The sequence below is a fragment of the Populus trichocarpa genome, chromosome 6, assembly GCF_000002775.5.
Source record: "Populus trichocarpa isolate Nisqually-1 chromosome 6, P.trichocarpa_v4.1, whole genome shotgun sequence".
NCBI classification, from domain to species: Eukaryota; Viridiplantae; Streptophyta; class Magnoliopsida; order Malpighiales; family Salicaceae; genus Populus; species Populus trichocarpa.
In genome coordinates this window covers 1,606,778-1,617,452 of record NC_037290.2, presented here as the reverse complement: position 1 = coordinate 1,617,452, position 10,675 = coordinate 1,606,778, and the positions used below count along the sequence as shown (strand labels likewise).

General features: G+C 37.3%; 3 protein-coding genes across 4 annotated transcripts in view; 1 reads left to right on the top strand and 2 right to left on the bottom strand.

Moving 5' to 3' along the window:
* Positions 1-10,675, top strand: part of LOC7479617 (DEAD-box ATP-dependent RNA helicase 53, mitochondrial) — a 68,348-nt gene that overhangs the window by 14,107 nt on the left and 43,566 nt on the right. The window lies entirely within an intron of this gene.
* On the bottom strand, positions 166-5,500 carry LOC7479616 (uncharacterized). Its single transcript, XM_002307887.4, has 12 exons — positions 5,310-5,500; positions 4,916-5,035; positions 4,384-4,466; positions 3,514-3,589; positions 3,314-3,381; positions 3,040-3,124; positions 2,451-2,572; positions 2,275-2,358; positions 1,574-1,720; positions 973-1,081; positions 765-884; positions 166-576 (listed from the first exon to the last, which is right to left on the bottom strand). Exons 2-12 carry the CDS (start codon positions 5,001-5,003, stop codon positions 503-505), a joined length of 1,056 nt encoding a protein of 351 aa, XP_002307923.1. The 5' UTR covers positions 5,004-5,035; positions 5,310-5,500; the 3' UTR covers positions 166-502.
* LOC7495645 (7-deoxyloganetin glucosyltransferase) lies at positions 7,564-9,375 on the bottom strand. Of its 2 annotated transcripts, XM_024603340.2 has the most exons (3): positions 9,172-9,375; positions 8,764-9,042; positions 7,564-8,669 (listed from the first exon to the last, which is right to left on the bottom strand). In XM_024603340.2, exons 1-3 carry the CDS (start codon positions 9,275-9,277, stop codon positions 7,759-7,761), a joined length of 1,296 nt encoding a protein of 431 aa, XP_024459108.1. In that variant the 5' UTR covers positions 9,278-9,375; the 3' UTR covers positions 7,564-7,758. The 2 variants fall into 2 exon arrangements, with proteins under 2 accessions (XP_024459108.1, XP_002307922.1); XM_002307886.3 differs by having other exon boundaries at positions 8,764-9,373.

The following is a 10,675-nucleotide window of genomic DNA, read 5'->3' as shown; positions in this document are numbered from 1 at the left end:
TAATTGGTCCAAAATAATATCATTTATTTTAAAAAATCAAAATGAAATGATATCATTTTGACATCATTTTGAGATTAACTCGGTAAACTTGCGATCTAGGGGAGTCTAATAACCGTGTTCTTATCTCAAATTTTTGTTCTTATGATCTCCTAGAATAGAAAGGAGTAACGAACAAAAATTTAAACTCTATAAAGGTCAGAATAAATCAAAACTGTGCGCCTGGAAAGAATCCCACATGTAAACCTTCATACTTTCCCCCCTCGAGCTATAATGTTGCTGTGTGCTTTAAAAATAGTGTTACAAGCATTTAACAAACCTTCAATCACCACCCTAACAATGGAGATGAAAAATGGACAGATATCAAAGGCTGCCCTGGCTTTTAACTCTCCACCAGCAATTTCAAATCAACATCTAGTGCTGAAACCTGGGTAATTCATGGGCTTTGCATGGAGAATCCCTTGGAGTCGCATATGAATTGACACTAGCCATGTGCACATTACATTTATCGAAGTACGCTTCTAGGGTTAGGTTTAGTCAGAGCCTCAAGAAGCCTGCACATCCACCTATCTAGCATTCCTGTGCATAAAGCAGGTAACAAAATTTTACAGATTGAAGCAAAGAAAATCACACATAGTTCACAAGATAGAAACAGCAAACTAGCCTAGCCAGTAAGTTCCATTCTGAAATTGATATCTCAATTACTAAGCTGGATCTCCAGCATTTCCATAACGAATAAAAAACCAGTGGGGACTAGGTTACATTACCTGTTAAAGCAAAAGTACCACCTAAAACCGCACAGAGCCGAGTGATAAAATGAAGAAAACTGCGCCGTTCTTCTTTGATTGTGACAGTGATAGGTGACAAATCATACAAGAAGTAAACGGCTGCAAAAAACGAATGAAAACAATGGCAATCAGTGCTAAGAACAAAGCTAAAGAGGGAACAGCTAACACCTATACATATTCAACCAACCTGGCCATGTCCTATCAAAATCAGTCATGGGAGAAAAGTACTCAGTGACAGAGAATTGATTAGTTGGCAAAACTTCTTTGGAGATGTACCTGTACTCGGTTGGAACAATCTGCAAGACATATAGACACTTACAAAATGCAGTCATATCTAGAGGCAATACAATCAACTGAAACCTCCAAAATCAATACCAATAATCTATCTCTCATTATCATCTAAAACAAAAACGGCGGAAGAAATATCAGATGGACTCTTCTGGAAACTGACAAGAGAGACACAAGCATGCTAGTTCCAAATCTTCCATGGCAATTTTTCTAATCTCACTATAAGCTCTATTTAGCCAGGGAAAGAAGTAGATCTCTGCATGCTAAAGATATTGCTCGCTCTCAAGGACAGGATTGCTCACAAATATGAGATTGTTCCTGAAAATTCAGCCCTTGCTAGCTAGATTTCCCAGAGAGAAAAACATTATTCGACATTACTATTGTAATTTGGTTTAGAAAGTCTATATGCTCTGCAGTAAAGTCTCATCAACATCAAAAGTGTAGAAATCTTGTAAGCTAAGAAGTAGCCGGTCATCCGAAAGAAAGCCCAAAATTCAAACCTTGATGTAATACTTGAATGTTCCACTTGTTTCATGCAGAATCCGTGTTGTCCCATCAAGAGGATTGTGAATTCCAGGATATTTTGGTCCAAATGATAAGTCATGGATAATATGACTTACATTGACGTGCTTAGCTCCATCAAAAATCTGGAAGAAAACAGTAGGATTCCTGATTGATATACTGCGGATGCAAAGTAACTAAATGCAACACATATAACACAAGAAATTTCTAAAACATACTTCAGAAACAACCACTTAATACAAGACTAATTAATCTGAAGTTTCGCTGTTTAAATTGATCTTACAAACCAACTAATCCAGGTACTGAAATTGTATCTAAGACATAATATGATCTTTATATAGTTTTTTGCACTCTTCAGGGTAATAAGATTGTGTTTTGTATGTGAATGAATGTCCCCCCAAACCCCTCTAAAAATGAAGGGTAAAAACATGTATGCAACCACCCTTCCATCAGCATGCAGCAACCTTCAAGAGTGGAGTTACAAGTGATACATTCATTAACCAATAGCTCATTAAAGTAGGGATCATGCACTGATAAAACTTGGAAACAAAAAGACACTAAATTTCTTTTAAATTCTTAGCATGATAGTCAGCTAGGTAAAAAAAAAGCCAATTTCTTAGTAGGCTATTTTGTTTACAAAAGCACACAGAAAAAGAAATACGAAAAGAGCAGTTCTGACCATTTGGGCAACAAAAATGTTTAATCCATGAACTGAAATATGAAAGTTGCCAGCAACCCTTTGGACATCTAGAACCCCATAAACCTGCAGAAGATGTTATGCAAACTTAGAACTTTCCCACCTTTCGAGGCATAAAGTAACAAGTTCATGAAGATACATGTATTGAAAAGCAATACCCGACATCCTTCTCCATTTGCCAATGCTTGCTTCACCTTCTTGACCATAGTTTCAGCAGCGTCATCAAAGCCATGCGTGTGCTGTTTTGCATGGGAATCCTCATGATGATCTTTATTGTGATCTGATTAAAGTTATTTCTGAGATATTAGCCACATTAATAAACTTAAAAAAAAAAATGACCATAACTAAACATAAGCATTGTCAATAACTCAAGCAGCTTAATTATTAGGACTAAATCTGATATTTTTGTTCGGAACTTGCGGTTTAGATTTTGTCTATGAAGGGCCCTCTAACAGAAAGCACAAAGAAGATAGCAAGATTTGAAAATAACCAGGTCAATACCAATGCGCATCCTAAATTTTGAGTAGGAAGAAAGAAAAACTCTCAATTGCTCTTAGCTTCAAACTTCCTATCATTCCATTCGATACCAAGTTCTCATGTTTACCAGATGCTGCTCAATGATAATGAAGCTACAACTATGTTGCACTATAAAGGTAAAAGGAAAACAAAATTATGCAATGCATATTAATCCAAATCAGGATCCCAAAAACATAAATAAATTCCAATATGCCAGAAAATTGATATTACCATGGTTGTGAGCTTCATGTTCCTTTTCTACAAGGTCTGACAAATACTCAGTGCCAGTGATATGGCCATAACTGTTCAGGCGAAGCTGCAAAAACTCTACCCTGTTAGCAGCGGCTATCATACGCCATTAATAGGTACAGACACATGAACAAATACACCTAGTTCATCTTAGAGTGATTCCAAGATGCTCCTAACAGCTTTATAGCAAAGACAAAAATTTCCAGCAAAAAAAAAAAAAAAAACGGAAAGTAAAGAAAGAAAGAAATTTTCTTACTTTCCATATGCTTGTATCAAGATCCACTTCATGCTTGCCTGACATGTCAATTGCATCCACACTCAAAACTGCACAGATGAAAAAAAAAAAGAACTTTTAGAAAAGCAGGAGCATAGAATTATCATAAAAGATGAAATAAACAGATATTAATAATAAACCAGCAGCTGCTTTAAATCAAAGAAGGAAAATGAATGGCTAACCATCACAAGGTAAGGAAGGAAATGTTATATTAATGTGAATTGGAAGAGTTTCTCCACGTGTCAAATCTACAGACATCTGCAAAACACAAGCAACACCAGAAAGCTTGGATCCTTATGAAATATAGTATAGACCCATTGAAAGTATTTCCTGTTATTTAAATACCCAGTCAATTAGGTTCAGCAAAAACCCATACAATTGGAAGAATGACACAAGTCACCTTTCAGAATTACATTATAGCCTTGATTAGATTACAAGACTTACCCAGTCAAATTCTTTTCTGTTTGCACTCAACTGTTTAGCAGACAGAAACCTCTTATTGCGAGGAAGCCATGTCTAAATTATGAATCACCACTGCAGCTCAGCTCAACAAGGCTAAAAATGATCATTCTCTTTTGTAGTACATGTTAAAGCTTAGATGTTCCTCAATTTACACGAAGCAAGTTACTTTCATGATATTGTTCATAACATGTGATTATTTGGGCATTTCCTCAGCTATGACATTGAAGGTCACCTTATCAGGAGTGCAGGCAAGGGTTTGCCATACATTTTCAGTGTTGAACTTTCCCAGATTAATTATTGCAAATGATTCTTTGCAATAATTACGATGATAACAACATATTCTTTAATCCAATTGGGTACTGAAGGCAAGTTATTCAGACACTCAAAAAAGAGGGGCGTTGAAAGTGGTATCATGGCATCATGATCCACACTTTTTTGAAGGCCTATCTCAGTGCTGTAAATATAATGTAAGGAAATTCCCCTACTTGAAACAAAACAATGAAGGTATACAATTGGAGGACAAGGTGGACTCACATCATACACAAGAGACAACCAAACATGCAGAAGAGAGATGGCGATTAAGCACTCACCTGATGGACTGTATATGTAGTAAGATAATATGCCAACTCATGGTAGAACAACGTGGCCATTGTGACTAGCCCAATGATGGAAACTGTGAGGAACAAGAAGAAGCAGAATCAACACCATAAAAATAACAATCAAAAGACAGTGCAAACAGTGAATCTAAATTCAATAAACACTACTTTTCATTTCCTAGAAACAAAATTGCATGCATGATTGCAATACATGGTTTCAGCTCAAGAATTTCTCTTACAATACGATCCACCACAAAACAAAAACTAACAATAATCATCATACCAATCTAAACCATCTTTTATCAAAACCCATTTACAAAACTTCTCATGAAAATTAGATATCTTTGCATCTGTCCATCAAGAATCATTTGTGGCGCAGCAAACACTCTATCTACATACCCCACTAGAGCCTTAAGAAATTGCAATAAAAACATTCCTAGCTTAAAACCCACCTCCACTAAGCGTAAACAAATAACGTCCTGTACAAATTATGTCAAAACAAAGGAATACAAAAACGTCAATTTACCAAGAGCCCCAGATTGTGTCTTTTGCAACAGGTGCTCTTCTGCACGAGGAAACGCATCCAATTTCTTTATAGCTTGTTTCATTCCCATCTTTTTCTACTTTTACAATACCAATCTATCAGCTGCATAAATCAATGAATCACAAAAAACCCATATCAGAAACCCTTCAAAGTCTGCATCTTTTTTTGGTTTTAACATTGTTAGCACCAAACAAAACATAGAATTTAGTGAATTGTAGGAAATTAAGGATGCCCAGTCAACGTTACTATAAGTTTTTTAAAAAACCCAACAAAGGGAGGGATCAAAAATCAATATGAACGAAGAAAAGAGAAATTTTGGGAAAAATAAAAGTGTGTCTGTGATTGTGATTGTGATTGTGATTGTGAGGGAACGTACCTGAAGAGGAAGATTCAGGGGCTTCTCGGAGAAAGAGAGATTCGGGTATTAACAAGGAGGTCGAATTTGATGTCGTTTTTTTTGGATGTTTTTTTCTAGATTGGATGGGCTTCGCATTGTAGCCAAGTTGTTGAAGTTTCCAATGGGGCTATGAAGTCTTACAAGAATAGGCTTTCGTAGTTTTGTTTTCCAAAAATTGCATTCTTTTTTTCCTTTAGCAACAATAATAACTGTTGTTTAAACTCGGACCGGCCTGATCAATCGACTTATCAATCTACAACTAGAACTGTGTTAAGTTATTTAGTTAACTCGGTTAAACTCGAGTAATATAATTTAAGTATTAATGAAATTATTTTTTCTAACAAAAAAATTTGCCCAAAAATTATATTTCATCTTGATTTTAAGGGTAAGATTGTATTTATATTAGTTTTTATATATCAAAATTAATTCATTTTTTTTTTCATTGGCAACATTAAAACTAATTTAATTTTCATATGGGCTCCAAACGAAATTCAGTAATCAATAAAGAACAAGGGCCTTTAAGCCCATAAGAAAAGTACCGAAACAAGACAAAACAGTGACCGTTTTAACTTCCACTTGCTGCTGCTGCTAGTCTTGTTGTTCTGAGGTGGTCTATAACCAGCAACAGACATGGCAACTGTAATAATAAAGAGATTAGCACCATCTCCTTTTGCTTTGATTACTGTTTTAGTCACTCTTGCTGCTTTCTTCTTCAGCTCTAGATTTCCCTTCAAACCCATTAACACTTCTCCTCAACAACAGGAACTGGTCTCTCCCTCTCTCTCTCTCTCACTCTCTTTATCTTTATTTTCATGGGATTTTTTTGGGGCTCAAATTGATGCAAGTTGAAGTATTTTAGCTCAAAGAAATGTTTTTTTTTTTTGGCTTCAAAAACTCTAATGCTGATTTCTTGGAATGGAAAGGATTGAATTTAATTATTTCCATTTCTATCTGTTTGTTTGGCTCAACTAAGCTGATAGTTTTATTTTTTTCTATCAGCACTTGGAGCATTGTATTTAGTCCAGCAGACTTTCCCCTTCCCTAATAATTTTCCCTTTCCCTGAAAATGAATTGCCTCTGCAAGTACATCTATCTCTTTTTCCCCATTTTGTGCAGGAGATGGACTCACAGTCTCACAGACTCCTTGCGTGGCTTGTCCAGTACTGAGATAATCCCTGTGCCCTTTCCTTTGGAGTGAGGCATGTTTTGTGTACACACACTGCGAGTCTTGGCGGTGTAGGCCACCTTTTTCGCTTTCAACTCTCTTAACATGATAATTTGTCAAAAAGAAAATCACTTTAAACATCCTATTTCATTTATAAGTGGTATGGATCAATATGTTAAACTTCTTTTGCATGCTCCATGCTAATGTTAGTATATTGCTAAAAGTTATGTGTTATATGATTCGACTATTCCCACATTTGTAGGTGAAGAGTATTGTTGAATGGCAGGAATTCTACTTCAGAAGCTACACGTGAGTTACACATTGTCCATATTACGATGTCCTTTTAGCTTAGAATGAAAGAGCAAAAAGAAAAGAAAAGGATACCGAGTCGAAGCAAAGGCTGCAAGAGGCACGCGGCTTATGGAGAAACAGAAAAAAGAGGAAGCCAAACAGCATAGTTGCAATTCGAGGTGGAGTCAGGGAAAGGGTGGAGAGGTATATTTTCACTTGATTAGGGGGCATAGCTATAAATCTTTATTCGGATACTTTTCAGTAGTTTGACTATATCAGCTTTGTGCAGGTCTGGTGCAATGATGCCTTCCCAAGGTTGGTGCAGAGACCACAAGAAATTGCTTTGACTGGGAAGATGAGCAAGCAATGTGCTTGCTTTAAGGAAGATCAAGTAAGCCATCCACGGCTAGAAGTGTATGAAGGATGTGATCATCTTGCCGAGAAATGTCGTGTTTGATCTAGCGACACGATAAGTGTAATCAAAGTATCCTGATATGAACAATGCTTACAAGTTCACTTCATAGGCAGTTTTAAGTCTATAGAAAGAAATATTGTTTTCCCTTCGGTGCAGCTATTGATGGTTTTGATTACTTGCCAATGCGCTGTGTTAATGTGATTTTACTTGTTTATCTTCATAACAGAAGCAAGGGAGGGATCGCCCCACTCCAATTCTCTGAGAAGCTCACCGATGTTCCTTCCTGAATGTTACCTTCAGGTAAAGGTAAATAGCTTGCATGAAGCATTTTAAAAATAAAGCATAGAGTTTACAATGAAATATACATAAAATTTCACTTTGATTATTTTATACCAGCCATCACATTGATATGAACATGCTTTCATTCGGTAGTCATGTGGTAAAGGACTATCCAATAGTGTTTTTGTTCATCTTTATGACAAAATAAAAATAAAAATCTAGCAAGTTAAATTACTCTTTTTCCCCATTTCACCAGTGTTGTCTGACGCCGGAAACGATTAGTTTGACAAAAGCAATTCACTGACCAGCTTCTCCAAGTTAATGGATGATGAACCAGTTGGTTCAGTGGCCTCTTCAGCCAGCCTTTTCCAGTCCATGGCCTTCTCCCTCATTTTCTTACCCTTCTCTCCTTCCATTAGTTCTCTGACAAGCTTCTCCACTTCTTCCCTCCTCACATTATTATCTATCTCCATGCCAACCCCCCATTCATTGCAACTATATCTACAGTTCATTTGTTGATCTCCAAAGAAGGGCCAGCAAATCATGGGAACTCCCGCAGACAAACTCTCCGTAGTCGAATTCCAACCACTATGAGTTAGAAACCCTCCAACTGATGGATGGTTGAGCACTTCCTCTTGTGGACACCAACTAGCAATGAAACTACGATTTTGAGTTTCTGCTGCGAACTCAGCTGGCAAGGTTGCAGCATCACCAACAACCAAGTCTGGCCTTATGATCCACAAGAATGGGTGCTTGCTATCAGCTAATCCCATTGCAAACTCAACTAACTGTTCTGCTGTTATGACAATTAAACTGCCAAAATTCACGTAGACCACTGAGTTGGGTTCCTTAGTATCTAGCCATTGGAGACACTCACTTTCTTCTTTCCATAGATTATAACCGACAGATTCCGAACTGTCTTCTTGAATTTGATTGAGAAGTAACTGGTAAGGGCCAATTGCGTAAACACGATGAAATATGGAAGAGAGGCCATCCAAAACATCTGGCTCTAATGCATCGAAAGTATGAACAACAATCGCAGGAGCTTTAACAGTACTTTCAAGACATTCTATTGTGAAGTTAACTTCAAATTCATCTTGATCTATTCTTTGAGCTGATGGAAAATCCTTGAGACGGATATCTTTCATACCTGGAATCCAGTCTATAGTTGTATCAAGATAGCTCTCATCTGTGAAGAACCCAAGAAATTGAAGTCAAAGAGCGGTAACCAACTCGAAAGCACATAATTTTGTTGTTATATAACAATTTTAATTGCCAACTACCTTTGAGTGGTATGAGGCCTTTCTCCATGAGCGCTCGGACTTGTTTACATGCCATTACGCCACATGCGGACAGGGTAAAAGAAACCACCACAGGGACTCCAAGTTCTTCAGCAGCTTTGATGGCGAATGGCATGAAACCATCAGAAACAATACAAGTCACCGGAGGAGTTCTCGAGGACAAGTTACTGTTAAGTTTGGCAATGAGGTCTAGAAAAGGAGTCAAGAAATTTGTTAGAACAGCCTTTCCAAGAGAAATCCTGTCTTGGCTGGCATCAGTTTCTGAAGGAGGGAGACCATCAGGAATGGTTTCAAAACAGAAGTCAGACGAAGCATCAAAGGCATCGGAACCTCTTGATTTCAAGAAACGTTTATGATTGAATTCTGTGTTGACAAAGGTTATGAAAATACCTCTATGATGCAGAAGTTTTGCCAATTTAAGATTTGCTTTGATATGGCTTTGAAATGGACATGGAATGACAACAGCATGAGGCCTTCCTGCTGGCTTGGTTCCCATTGTGTCACCCGGAAAACCTTATGGAACTTTGCTTCTTATTTCATAGATAGGTGGACGATAGAGTGACCTGTATCCATGTTTTCTTTGGCACATTAGGCTGCTATGGTTGCCTTGTCTCTTTCTTTTTTGTTTGATGCAACTCTGATATTGACTGGGTGGGGTGGTCAATATCTGTGTGCTCCAGGGACTTGTCTATCCAAGCAAACATAGAACCTCAGATGTTGTCGTGATGGCTAGTTCTCATCAGAAGACAGTCAAACCTAGGATTCAAAATCTTTGCTTCCAGTGGCATGAAGTGAGATTGATTCTAATGAATCAAAAATTGCAATCTTATTCCTGATGATAGAAATCCTCTTGCATTTTTTCACCTTTTTCCACCATACTTTCAATTCTATCTGATCGGGGATTCTTGATTGGTGCTAATAGCCTATACATTCTCTGTTTTTCAAACCTCAAAACCAGGGGCGGAGCCAGGAAATTTTTTGTGGCAAGATTAATAAGATTTTTCTAGGGTCCAAAACTTAAATTTTAATGGTTTTGGTTCTAAAATTTATTTTTTTTATGGGGCATAATAAATTTTTTTTTGCCCTGCCACCGCCCCTGCTCAAACCATGGAAAAAAAATAAATAAAATCAATCTTCTGAGTCACTTAATTTCTGAATTAACAGCTCACATTTGATTAAATACAAATGGATTTATTTTGATACGTGAAATTTAGTCCGTAATATTATTCGACTAAAGCTGAAAGATGTACATGATCTCAGTGCGTAAAGGTAAGATTTATCATGTCTAGCACATTGGTGTTATCAGTAAAAGGACAGAGATAAAATGGATGCAGAGATCAAATATTCACTGATCTCTTCACTTGGTGGTCTAGACTCTTGAAAATATCAGGTTTGTTGGTAAACTGGATGATCTTTATTATGGAAGTGAAGGAAATCCTACCAAATCTTCGGAGGGAGTCGAAGCTAAGGCTGCAAGAGGCACCCAGCTTATGGAGAAACAGAGAAAAGAAGAAGTGAAACAGCCTAGTTGCCATTCGAGATGGAGTCAGGGAGAGGATGGAGAGGTTTGTGTGACATTATTTGTGCCGAGCGTTTTCAGCTGTTTTGGGGGCTGCACATCACTAAGTCCAGCCATCTTTGTCATGGCTTGGATCCCATTGTGTTAGTAAGCACAAACCTTGAGGAAACTTGGTTCTTTTTTCACAGAAAGCTGGACGATAGAGTGAACTGCGCATCATCTTTTGGCTGATGTAGGCAAAGCATATGTGATATCTTGATCTTCGTCTCTTGATATGGAAGAAAATTAAGTCATGGATTACTGCTCTTGATTGGATCGACCTATCAACATGTCGTGGGCTATAAACAACTCAAGAATTATTGAACTTCGATTCAA

What these genes read in the sequence shown, in the direction of transcription:
- LOC7479616 (XM_002307887.4), bottom strand. Translation starts at nt 5,003, where the DNA reads ATGGGAATGAAACAAGCTATAAAGAAATTGGATGCGTTTCCTCGTGCA. An exon ending in ACATGAAGCTCACAACCATG is followed by an intron (nt 2,573 to 3,039) that starts GTAATATCAATT and finishes AACTTTAATCAG; the next exon opens with ATCACAATAAAGATCATCAT. An exon ending in TTTTGATAGGACATGGCCAG is followed by an intron (nt 885 to 972) that starts GTTGGTTGAATA and finishes CGTTTTTTGCAG; the next exon opens with CCGTTTACTTCTTGTATGAT.
- LOC7495645 (XM_002307886.3), bottom strand. Translation starts at nt 9,277, where the DNA reads ATGGGAACCAAGCCAGCAGGAAGGCCTCATGCTGTTGTCATTCCATGT. An exon ending in AGGCCTCATACCACTCAAAG is followed by an intron (nt 8,670 to 8,763) that starts GTAGTTGGCAAT and finishes GGTTCTTCACAG; the next exon opens with ATGAGAGCTATCTTGATACA.